Source organism: Pseudorasbora parva, chromosome 3 (assembly GCF_024679245.1).
Source record: "Pseudorasbora parva isolate DD20220531a chromosome 3, ASM2467924v1, whole genome shotgun sequence".
NCBI lineage: Eukaryota > Metazoa > Chordata > Actinopteri > Cypriniformes > Gobionidae > Pseudorasbora > Pseudorasbora parva.
Genome location: NC_090174.1, coordinates 33,584,028 through 33,596,968, shown reverse-complemented (window position 1 = coordinate 33,596,968; position 12,941 = coordinate 33,584,028). Strand labels below are relative to the sequence as shown.

Sequence of the window (12,941 nt, the reverse complement as noted above, 5' to 3'; positions counted from 1 at the left end):
ACATTTTCTTCTTTACTAAGACAACTTTCGCAATGCCACACAATGATGTCATTTTAACACATTTAGTACAGAAGCAGGAATAAAATATCCACACTTTATATAAATATCACCAAGAGTCCAGAAAGTCCACGGATCAAATATTAAGCGCTTCAAGTGAACAGTGAATATATATAACTATTATGCTAATCTAGAAGAGTGTGAGGCTCTTGGAAGCACTGCAGTAATGTGTGTGTGGTGTTAGTGTTTAGTGTCTCTGTTAGTCTGCTCTCTCTCCTGTATCCCAGTGACTCATCTGTCTCGTAATAAAATGAATCTCCGGCCTTCATTCCTCTCATTGAAGCCCATCACTCTAACACTGCTATGTTTGAGCATACATAAAGATTATTATTTTTTCGATTATTGACAAACCTATGTTTGATATGCTTTTGTCTTTGAACAGACTTGTAAAAACAGGGGGTTTTTAGTCATGTGGATGGATCTTACAATAAGCGCACAGAAAACTCTGTTTAATTCTAGGGCTCCCCTTTGTGTGCAAAATTTGGAATATATTAATTTAACTATCGGACATTAGTGATTATATATAATTTTTCTCTAAATATCTGCTGTAATTCCATGCACTGTTCAGTTATGTTCATTTTATTTCAAAGTCTTTTGACTTCTCTCTTTAAATCAGGCCATAGGCAGTCTTGTTTTCAAAATGCATCATTTGTTTGTGTGCTTAGTGTGTGTTGGAGAGGAGAGGTCGACAGCTGCGGTTCTCCACAGGCCCAGAATGCCCCACTGTGATTCAGTCTTGGCTCTGTAACACACACAGTTAACTGTACACAAACCGTAAACCCTTATTGAACACAAGTCACGTTTGGCTTTTTGATCACTCGTATGGCTGAAATGAGCTGTTGTAGTGCTGAAATCACTGTTCAGTGGAGCATTTGTCAGTTGTCAGAATAAGTGTTTGTCCCATCCCTCTTTTTTGCCCTTTAGAGTTGCACATAAAGAAAAGCTTAAAGATGTCTCCTATGTAATGTTACGTCATGACTTATCTCGTTAGATAATAGTTTCTATTTTATCTCCCATAAAATAAATATTTTTGACAAACAACCCCCTTTAAGAAAATATATAGGATAAAAGTCAATTTTATGCCAACTTTAAATGGACAGTTGTTATTAAATAGATGTAGTGGATTTTTAGTTTTTTTTTGTTTAAACACAATATTGTACTTAGTCATTATGAGAGAATGAGGCAACCAGACAGACTGAGTTGATTTAATCTGTAACCTTTTCATTTGTGTGTGTGTGTGTGTGTGTGTGTGTGTGTGTGTGTGTGTGTGTGTGTGTGTGTGTGTGTGTGTGTGTGTGTGTGTGTGTGTGTATGCCTTCATTTACATGTATTTGTATCATCTAATAACGTAAGTTAGAGATATGAGGGGTGTATCAAAGCAATTACTTGTGAACACAGTTCTGCGAGATGTATTATGGGACAGATGCAGGGGCATCCTGTGGTTTTCACCGCAAAAGGAATGGTATAAATGTTATCCCTTCAGACTGAGAGACAACAAAATACAGAAATAATATGTATTCTATCTGGATTTTACTTTCCTACCTTAAGGCTTCATGATGATAAGAATATCAGTATATTCTGGGAAAATAAGAATCACACCAGACACCACCCTCTTACCTTCTTTCTCTTTTCTTTTGCAGCTGTTCAGAGAAGTGCGGATCATGAAGACCCTCCATCACCCCAACATTGGTAAGAATACATGCATGAATGCTGCTTTTATAATACTGACTGCCAAATAATTAGCTAATGCTGTTCATATGTAAGCTTTCCAAAAAATATTTAATCATAGCTACTCTTATATATTACAGTGCAACTCTTTGAGGTTATCGAAACAGAGAAGACACTTTATCTCGTCATGGAATATGCAAGTGGAGGTGAGCTCTTTTTTACTGAAAGTTTCTACTGAAGTATACTACATTGCGTATAACTATATCTAGTACATACTAGTGTGGCTATGAATGTACTTTATGAGCTATATGTTCACTATTGGGTGTTTATTTGTGTAATGTGTTTTTTTTTACAGAGCTGAAACATAATTCATAGGTGCATCTGTAATATTTTTGGACAATATTCATGTGTGATTTGGTTTTCCAGGTGAGGTGTTTGATTACCTGGTGTCTCATGGGAGAATGAAAGAAATAGAGGCTAGAGCCAAATTCAGACAGGTGAGGCATTTACCTAATGACTACAGCACATGCTGTTTAAGATCAAGGTGCTGCAACACATTAAGTCTCTGGTTGAACAGTTTAAGTTCCAGTTTCATGTGTTTTACCTGGGTCGTATTTTGTTTTTTTCCGTGTCAGATTGTGTCAGCTGTTCATTACTGTCATCAGAAGAATATAGTTCACAGGGATCTGAAGGTAAGATCACAAATCTTTACACTGCAATTCATAAGTTTTGTCTTGTTTTTCACTGAAAGTATATGACAGTCTTGACATTATTTTACAAACCGCATTAAATCTTACTCAGTTTTGATACTAATAAATAAATATTTTTTAAAGATATATATATAAAAAAATACATTTTAAGAACTATAAGCAGTATATTGTTAAAGAACTAAGTAGTATTAGTGTTTGTATCGTTTCCTGCCTCCTTCACACTTTCATTTCTTTTTGTATTTGCAGGCAGAGAATTTGCTGTTGGATGCAGATGCTAACATAAAGATAGCAGACTTTGGCTTTAGTAATGAGTTTACGTTGGGGAATAAGTTGGACACCTTCTGCGGTTCCCCACCTTATGCAGCTCCAGAGTTGTTTCAAGGGAAAAAATATGATGGGCCAGAGGTGGACATCTGGAGCCTGGGTGTCATCTTGTACACGCTGGTCAGCGGGTCTCTTCCTTTTGACGGACAAAACCTCAAGGTACAGTTACTTTGTTCCTACACTCACAATAATACGTTCCTGCCATTTTACACCCTATGGTTGTTGTGAAATATTATTACAATTTAAAATAATTGTTTTCTATTTTACATTTAAAATGTAATGTATTCCTGTGATGGCAAAGTTGAATTATCAGCATCTTTACTCCAGTCATCAGTGTCACATGATCCTTCAGTAATCATTCGAATATGCAGAGTAGGGTGCTGCTAAAGAATTATTAATGTTGAAAACAGTTGTGCTGGTTAATATTTGCGTGGAAACTGATTCTTTCCAGAATTCTTTGATGGATAAAAAGTAATAAAAACACATTTATTTGAAATATATTTTTTGTAACAATACAATGAAATTAATTATTTACTGTTGCTTTTTAATTAATGCACCCGTGCTAAATGAACATATATACATATATAATAGAATATATATATATATATATATATATATATATATATATATATATATATATATATATATATATATATATATATATATATATATATATATATATATATATATATATATATATATGAATATAACAATTGTGCTCACTCCAAACTTTTGAATGGTACATTGGGGGAAATTAATTTAGAATTGCGCAGTTTTTTATAGTACTTTGATTGTGTCTTGGTTTAACCATTTTAATTCCAAGGTCTTTTAATCCTTATTTCTAAATTCTTTAGTATCTTACTGTCTAAAGCCTGTGACACCAAAAATACCCAAAATGTTGGTGTGTCAAAATCCTAAAGATCACACTAATATCTGTTTGTCACATTGTTTGCTGGTGCATGTGTTTTCCAGGAGCTGCGTGAGCGAGTGTTGAGGGGGAAGTATCGCGTTCCCTTCTACATGTCCACAGACTGTGAGGGGATTCTGCGCAGGTTTCTTGTGCTTAATCCCAGCAAACGTTGCACTCTAGAGGTAAGCAATTGCACATTCATTGATGCACTCTACCATACCAAATACTAAGCGTGATGCCAGATACATTATATGAACCCTCTCTGCTGAGTTATATCTGTAAAATTTCTGTGCTACAGGATGAACAGCATGTATTTGTCGGAAGTCGCTAAAAGCTATTATTAGTGTATGATTTGTGTTAAGTTAATGCAGATAAATGACTGAGCTAAGAAGTTTCTGTGTAGTCAGGATGCTGGTATTTCCTCCACAGCAAGTGATGAAGGATAAGTGGATGAATGCAGGGTATGAGGGTGATGAGCTGAAGCCCCACATTGAGCCAGTAGAGGACTACAGTGATGCCAACCGCATTGGTGAGCATGTAGACCAGTAAGAAACTGGTTAAAGGGTTAGTTCACCCAAAAATGAAAATTCTCTCAATAATCACTTACCCTAATGTCGTTCGACACCCGTAAGACCTCTGTTCATCTTCGGAACACACATGAAGATATTTTTGTTGAAATCCAATGGCTCAGACAGGCCTTCATTGACACCAATGCCATTTCCTCTCTCAGATCGCGTGTCAAACTGCCAAACTGCTGAAATCATGTGACATTGGCGATCTGATTCATGAATCGATACACTGATTCATAAAATTTGTAACATTGTTTTGAAATCGGCCATTATTTAATTTTTTTTGCTTCATAAAACTATTGCCGAACCACTGTAGTGAGATGGACTTTGTAACAACGTCTTTAGTGCCTTTATGGGTCTTGAGAAAGGAAATGACATTGGCGTCAATGAAGGCCTTTCTGAACCATCAGATTTTAACAAAAATATCTTAATTTGTGTTCCAAAGATGAACGGAGGTCTTACAGGTGTCGAACAACATTAGGGTAAGTAATTCATTTTCATTTTTTGGTGAACTAACCCTTTAAAGAATTTTACAATTAAACTTAATATTCAACAGTATTATTGATCCGACTGTGCTAATGCTGTTGTATGAGAACTGAACTGAGCTGGATGATGTCGTCATTTTTTGCAGAACTCCTTTATAAATTAAATTAACTAATTTAATTATTGATGATTTCTACAACAGAACGGAATCAACACTAAACTGACTTCAGCTGAACAACAGCCGAAATGCATATTTTTCCTGTTATCACTGTAAAGCTGCTTTTAAAACAATCTGTATTGTATAAGTGCTATGACTTAACTTGACTGTTCTGTTACAGACAGTGATACATAAAATAAAGTGATTGATTGTGTCTGTAAATATTTCTTTGTTCTCACTGATTTCTTTGTCTTTCCAGAGATTATGGTCGGGATGGGTTTTACTACAGAAGAAATTAAGGACTCTTTACTCAATCAGAAATATAATGAAGTCACAGCTACATATCTATTGTTGGGCCTGAAGACTGAGGTAATATATATAATACTTGACGTAAACAAAGAACTGGATTCTGAGAGTTCATTTATTTATTTATTTTTTATTGCCGTTTGGTCACAGGATGGCGCTGAGTCCCGAGTTAGCGGCAGTATGACGTTGCCACGTGTGCGTCCAAGCCCAATGACTAATGGAACCAATAAACCATCATCTTCTTCATCATCTTCCTCATCCTCACACAGCAAGACTCAGCGCAGCGCCTCTACCTACCACCGTCAGCGACGGCACAGTGACTTCTGTACGAGACACTTGAGCTTCAACTCTAAACACAAACGTACTTCTAATAGTTAATGATTATAATCATTATTAGTTTATTCTGCAGGTGGTCCTAGCATGCCTGTGATGCACCCTAAGCGTAGCCCGACCAGCGGTGGAGATCGGGAGTTGCGTGAGAGCCGCATGCCCCCGAGGAAGGCCAGCTGTAGTGTAATGGGCAGTCGAACCCTACCACCATCTAGTCCAATGGTCAGCACCGCCAACAACCCCAACAAGGCAGAGATACCTGATCGGCGCAAGGAGATGACCGCCACCACAGTAAGAGAGACATTTCTCTCATTTAAATAAATGCTGTTTCTATTTATTAAAGATTCCTGGTTTCCACAAAAATATATAGTAGCAAAAGTTTTCGGCTTTGAAAATGCTATGAAGTTTTTGTTGAGTACCGATAATAATGATATACCAAAATAGAAAAGTTATTTTAAATTGTAATAATTCACAATTTTTATTCTATTTTGAGGAAATAAGTGCTGCCTTGATGAACATACAAGATGGAATCCTAAATATTACAAATTATAATGCTTTTTGATCTTTAATACTAAAACTTTCTGTTTATTTTTTATTACATTTTGAATTCTAGGTTTTCAGTATGTTCTCAAGACTGTTGGATCCCATTTTATGTGTATATTGTTGTGTTTTGTATTGATATTTTTTATTTTATGGGGGCTAATGAAATGCTGTGTGCCTTGCAGAATAATATCCCAGGAAGTACTATGACCCGCAGAAACACGTACGTATGTACAGATCGTACCAGCACTGACCGACACTCGCTGCTGCAGAACGGCAAAGACAACAGGTGACAAACACACCTTCACAAACACAGTCATACTCTGTCATTGTGCTGCATATTACAGTGCACTGTCTGCCTCTCCATTCATTCTCATGTGTCTGTCTCTCCTCAGCTCTCTGTCCCACCGCCTCCCTCCCACCTCTCCCTCCACTCTCAGTATTGTTGGAGCGGGAGCATCCTCCTCCTCTTCCTCGGGTGAGCGTTGTCGGCTGACACGTGGATCCACCATCCGGAGCACCTTCCATGGTGGTCAGCTCCGTGACCGTGTACCGCCCACCTATGGACCTCCGCCCACGTCGCCCACCCTCAGTCATGACGCTGGAGCCCTGCCACCCAATGCCCGCAGCCGGGCCACCTCTAACCTGTTCAGCAAACTCACCTCCAAACTCACACGCAGGTAAAAGGAGACATTCTCATTATACAAATAAAAACAGTATGCATAGTTATTAGGGGAGTAACGTTACGTCGTTATATCGAGATATGGCAATATAAAAATGTGATGATATATATTGTTTATGTAAACGAAATGATTTTGCGATAATGCAACAATGGGGGAATATTTGTGGGTCCTGATAAAAATAAAATAATATTATTTTAATAATAAAGTAATGATTAAAATATCGCAATAGTATCGTATTGTGAGTTCAGTATCGCAAATTGTATCGAATTGTGACATGAGTGCACTGTTACAGCCCTAATAGTTATGCATTAAAAAACATTGCACATCATATGACAGAAAAAAGTGTTAAGCATCATTTAAAATGGAAAGCTAGCTTTCTAAGAGCTGTTTACACCGCCAAAGATTTTATTTCTGGAGGTCGGTAGGTCACTGCTCTTTTGCTCACTACCTGGCAATTGTTCTGCTTCATGCAGCAGTGTATAACGCATTACAGCGATGGACTGATTTTTGGGTAACCAAAAATATTCAGCCAGAAACAAAACTGTTTGGCCAATACATTGATGCTTGACTAGCGAATTACTGAATTACAGTATCTGACAAGAAAAGGATTATGTGCTCCACTATTTACACTCTGTAGTAATCGTCACATTGTCAAAATCAAGGTATTATTTATTGTCTCCCTTTTCATCTAAAAAAAATTGTTTTAGATGAAAGAACTGCTGCAACGTCAACGCACAACACATATACATAATACATACAACATAAACAACCATTCTAATCATATAACCCTATATCATAAAAAAAGATACATACCGTTAAACTGGCATTACAACAGCTGTTGATGAAAATGAATGACATATGGTTACTGCAAGTTTCGAACAGGGTTACACAGGTCACTTAGGCAGTGGTTGGCTTTTAGCTAATACTTGAAATGGTTAAATTTGTAAATACGATTTTGACAGACACATTCACACAAAAGATGCACAGACTTGATGACTTTGCCTCACACATTACTTCAGCAAAATGTGGGTTTACTTTAAAAATATAGTGCTACCTGTCCAGTAACACTGGGGTCCCAAAGGGCAGTTCTTTCAGCTAAAAAGTTGGTTTTATACTCACGCTTCATGCCTTTATCATTCCTTGGTGCATTGCCTCCCTCTTTCAAGCTTTCCAACTTACAAATGTGTACCTTTCCTAATCTCTCCCTATTTGTTCTTATTCCTCTGTTACCTTTCTTTCTCTCCATTTGCTCTCACTATCACTCAATCCTTCTGTCTTTGACTTTCTCTCTCTCTCTTTCTCTTGGCAACCTCATTGTGTTTCTCTCTTCTAGGGTCAATCTTGACCCTTCTAAACGCCAGGGCTCTAATAAATCAGTGTCGGGTTGCACTCTACCGCAGGGATCCAAAACAGTTAGTAAGTTCCCCTGTCTGCCTCTGTTTGCCTTCCTGTTGCTGCTGCATGTCCGTCTGTCTCTGCATATGGCATGCCTGTCTGCATGCGATGTCCTTCGCAGAATTGTGCGAGTCTGACAAATAGGAAGTGAGGGTGAGGAAAGTCTGGATGATGGTGCATGGAGATTTTGTCTCTAATCAGTTTGCATGCATCGAATTTTTATTAGTAATGACTCGTTTATACTTTTTCAGGTCAACATCAGGTTATATTGATGGGTTATTAATTGCTGGGTTATGTTCATACAGGACTGAGAGATCCAGATATGCATGTTTGTCTTTTTGTTAGTGGTTTTGGAGTTGTGTTGCATGTATCGGACACTGTTGGGGTAATGCAGATCATCTCATCATGATGTGTGCTTTTTTGCAGGGTCACAAATGAATCTGAGGGAGTCAGCAGATCTTCGGTCACAGGGTGAGTCCTCATATGATACAACATGTTATGATCAAGAAATATTTTCATTTCATACCAACTTTAAGAACAGACTTTGTCAACAGATTACAGTGAATAAAGTAATATAAGCATCAGCTGTGGGCAATTTATGACATAATTGTTATACATTTTAAACAATTCCAAAGCATCAATACACACACAAAGTGACAGAAAAAATGCCAACAATTAACATAAAAATATTATTAATAAGTAGTAATAGTAAGTAATATTAATAGAAATAAAAGGTTTATAGGAATATAAATAAAATGACATAAACCAGAATAAAACAATGGTGAAGCAGTAACTACTTTGTGAAGATGTCTCAGATTTTGCCGGAACTTTTTTGTTGTTGTAAATCTATCTCAGTATTCGTCTCTTTTGTTCTCATGCCCTCTTTCTTTCTATTTCCCAGTGGCCATTTATCTGGGGATCAGAAAGCGTCCGAGCCCTGGGGCGGGGGAGGGGGGTGGGATGTAAGGGGTCGTCTCTCCCGTCCCCCCCGGGCCCCTGCAGAAGTGGTACTAGCCTTGCGTGAGGCAGCGAGGGGATGCGGCTGCCAGGTTCGGCACGCTGGCCCGTTTCTGCTGTGCTGCAGTCATGGGTCGGCAGGGTCAAAAGTCGCATTTCAGGCAGAGGTGTGCCAACTGAGTGTGGGTCCCGCAGAGGCAAATGGAGTACGCTACACACGCCTGTGGGGGGCCCCCCTCGCCTTCAGGCACATTGCATCGCAGATCTCTAAAGAGGTGGAGCTCTGAGGGGACGGGGAAGGAGACTTGACTCGTAGACGTCCCCTCACGATATCCGTTGCTATAGCGAACTGACGTTGACCCACCCACCTATGTGTTATAGACTTAAAGCAAAATCTGATCCCTCCTCCTGTCAGCACTCAACACACACCTGAACACACATACACGTAAACAAACACAGTCACCTTAAAAGCACGGGACACTCAATCCTGACAGTATGGGAATCTAAAGTACAAAAACAAGCACACCCCTTTCTTTCACAACATAAACCTGAGCGCTTCTTAACACGGATACACACACACACACACACACACACACACACTTTCTGAACAGCCTCATTCACTGGATCTGGATTGAATCCAGTTTAGTATTTTTATTCTCATTCTAGTCATGAAATTCTTACTTCAATAATTGATGTCATTCTTTTTTTTAACCACTTTTGTATGTTTTCAACAAGTCTTGACATTTTAAACGGGTCATCATTTTTATGTTTTTGTGATTTAATGTGTCTTACATTTTCTTAATACTGAGTCAAAGCATCGAATCATTGACAATGTAGGACTGTAGCTGCCAATGAACTATATGCACAAATGTGAAGTTGGCAAACGTATCCTAACTTCATCATAGCTCACGTTGCCCACCTAAATCTACATCGCTGGCAACCACAGATTTGATTAGCCTGCAAGCCAATATCTACACTTTGTTTTTGAGATTGTCCAAGCTCAATTTTGTTCCCTAGAAAATCTGTCTTTCTGATGTATAGTGCCAGTTTACTTACTTCCTACCATTTTTAATTTAGAAGAGACATTTAATGCCAAATTATTTTCCCTGACCCTTTTCGAATAGGCTCGTTGATTGGTTGGTTGTTAATCCTTCATTTCAACTCCTATTTAGTGATCCTTTGCAAATAGTCACGTCTCCTTTTACCCAGTCTTGGTGGAGTTGAGGTTATCACATGAGTGATTGTACCAAGACAGATGGTTTTAATGTTCAGTGTTATAAAAAAAGACACGTCCTGCATTTTAGATATCCGGTTCAGTTTCATGTCTAGAAAAAAAGCACCTTTTCTATTTGAACATATTTAATTATCAATGGAAAAGTAAATATCCAATACAGTAATGGTGTTTGCATTGCAAAATATGTGGCTTAGTAATTGCAGACATTAAATCATCACATACATTAGCACATAAATGTCAGCTTTCCCAGGATTTATATGACTAAATTGGTATTGAAAAATCGTTTCATCCCTTAACCAATAATTTTGGCACCAGATATCTAAAATGCAGGATGTTTTAATCCAGGAGTACAGGAAGAAGTTCAGTGCTCTTAGTACCAAAACATGTTTTTGGGGCCAATGCACCAACAGGGCTTTGAAAAAAGTGATTTGTCTTACTTGCAATCTTGTAATAATATGGCATCTATATGGCTCTGTTTCCATTGCAAAATCTTAACAATGCTGTGTGCTACAAACAGAAATGCAGTTTAAAAATGGACCATGGACATTGCGTCCTAGCCTGACCATGTTTTCACTGTAGCTCATGTTGGTTTTTAGCTCATGTTCATGTTATTATGAATTTAACAGGGATTTCTTTTGCAGGTTTGATACCTGAATAGAAGATATATGCTGCTTCAGATTATTTGTCATGGGTAGAAATAGGTTTGTTTGGAAAAATTTTCAAACAATACTCTTGGCTTGCTTTATGATCAAACCAGTTCTGGTTTTTGTTGTATAACAAGGCCTAGTTTTGCAATAGTTGTCAGTTTGCCAAGCATAAAACAAACAGCAATTCACAACCGAGGGTGATCAAAATGTAATTGTGAATGGTGATAATTGTGCAATAGCAATAGATGTTACTGTCATTTCTATCTTAGTGTAAAGCCATGCTTTGGCCCTGTTGGTGCTGCCAGCTCGTAGCCAGTGAGATATTGATCAAGCACATGGGTTTAAGAAATGAGGTTTTTTGATAAGGAGGGTGTATAGGACACTTCTGGCTAGTTCAGTTTGGATCAACAGGTTGATTTAATATGGTTGGTCTGCTACTTTTTGATTGGGGAGTCATTGTGCTGTCGTGTGAAATATGTTGTAGATACTAAAGGATTATATGCCACTTTCTCCTTGGATGGCATCTCCCTCTGTTCATGAGAGGGCGTTGGATTATGGTACAGAAAACAAGCTTGGTTCTTGATTTTGATTTTGTCTGGTGCAAGTATGTCAAATGCTTTGAGATGCGTGAAAGTTTACTCGTGATGACTGACTCCACAGGTATTACTGTGGTGCTTCACCTTTGACCTTTAGCCAGACAGTGAGCCTCCCAGCCCACCTTGCAAGTCTGCCATCTCATCATCAATCCACTTTTCGTTGTTCACTTTATTCTCTGCCTTTGTGCCGCACATTCGCAAAGACACCCGTTTCTCCTCGTCCGATTGCTGAATCACTGGAAATCCTTGTCATTGTTCTGTCTGCTTTGTTACTGGACTCCTGTTGTGGAGACGCTTCCTGTTTCAAACTGAACAGGGTAAAGACTGCACGTCCTGGACCAGTCTGACCCGGTCTCCGCATCAGACCGGCTCTGCCTGGTTTGGACTGCTGAGATCTGTATCTGTTCGACGTCCATTAAGACCTCTGTGCACTCATGTTGACTTGAATCAGCTGCATCCTACGGCTCTGTGGGTTTGTGCCCACGTTTGGCCAGCGGAAGGCGCCAATGTCTTAAATGTGAACACTTCGATTTGTGTATATTTGCACAGGTACTTAATTTATTTTCTAGAATAATTATCTTGGGAGAAAAAATACATTGGTTTATATCAGTCAGACTCTGGCTGTATATAAAGATTATGATACTGATGATAATATTGTGAGTATAGTATATACAGTATTTTAGAATTCCAGGTTAATTCATAGCTAGAGCAGAGACCCTCTGCTAGCTCTCCAGACGTTTCTATGTGTGCTGAAGTGAAACACTAACCTGCAATCCTGCATGATTCAGAGCAAGGATGGAGAAAGAGAGACTACATATGTGAAATAACAGAATGGGCAAAAGCAAAAGAATTTGAGGGGGAGAGAGAGAGCGTGTATGCGTGTGCATGTATGTGTGAATGTGTGCGTCTGTATTGCGCTACTCTGTTGCCCTGCCTCCCTCTCTCTCTCTGCTGGTAGGAAGTGTTTGTGTGAGAGGATTATGGCAGACTTTTGCTCTGGCAGCCATACTTGACCTGGAGTGAAAGTGTGTCCGAATGAATGAGCTTTTCCTAATGTCATTTAAAGGCATTAAAATGAGTATTAGGGAGAATTGTGAGTTGGTGTGCCGGGCGTGTCACGTCTGAATGGCAAATCCCTCCAGTTCAGTGTTGTGCTGTCTGTGACGTAAGCTGTCTGCTATGACATTGGGTTTCTCATGATGCATTTAGCTAATATGCAATATGACAAGCGACAAACTATAATATATATATATATATATATATATATATATATATATATATATATATATATATATATATATATATATATATATGAGAGAGAGCAAGAGAGAGACAGAGAGAGTCAAACATTGATGCTGTTTGCAGAAAGTATTTT

At 38.4% G+C, this 12,941-nt stretch overlaps 1 protein-coding gene across 5 annotated transcripts in view; it reads left to right on the top strand.

Annotated features, from left to right (window-relative positions):
* mark4a (MAP/microtubule affinity-regulating kinase 4a) overlaps positions 1-12,827 on the top strand; it is a 28,152-nt gene extending 15,325 nt beyond the window's left edge. For 2 of the 5 annotated variants that reach the window (XM_067438552.1, XM_067438550.1), the window contains exons 4-17: positions 1,698-1,746; positions 1,866-1,931; positions 2,152-2,222; positions 2,361-2,417; positions 2,682-2,918; positions 3,732-3,851; positions 4,099-4,198; positions 5,138-5,247; positions 5,335-5,509; positions 5,582-5,805; positions 6,240-6,343; positions 6,450-6,734; positions 8,559-8,603; positions 9,034-12,827. In XM_067438552.1, coding sequence (XP_067294653.1) covers positions 1,698-1,746; positions 1,866-1,931; positions 2,152-2,222; positions 2,361-2,417; positions 2,682-2,918; positions 3,732-3,851; positions 4,099-4,198; positions 5,138-5,247; positions 5,335-5,509; positions 5,582-5,805; positions 6,240-6,343; positions 6,450-6,734; positions 8,559-8,603; positions 9,034-9,376 — 1,986 coding nt within the window. In that variant the 3' untranslated portion in view covers positions 9,377-12,827. Of the gene's footprint in view, positions 1-1,697; positions 1,747-1,865; positions 1,932-2,151; positions 2,223-2,360; positions 2,418-2,681; positions 2,919-3,731; positions 3,852-4,098; positions 4,199-5,137; positions 5,248-5,334; positions 5,510-5,581; positions 5,806-6,239; positions 6,344-6,449; positions 6,735-8,070; positions 8,154-8,558; positions 8,604-9,033 lie in introns of all 5 variants that reach the window. The other 3 variants (XM_067438553.1, XM_067438554.1, XM_067438551.1) reach the window with 3 other exon arrangements.
* The last annotated feature ends 114 nt before the right edge of the window (positions 12,828-12,941 follow it).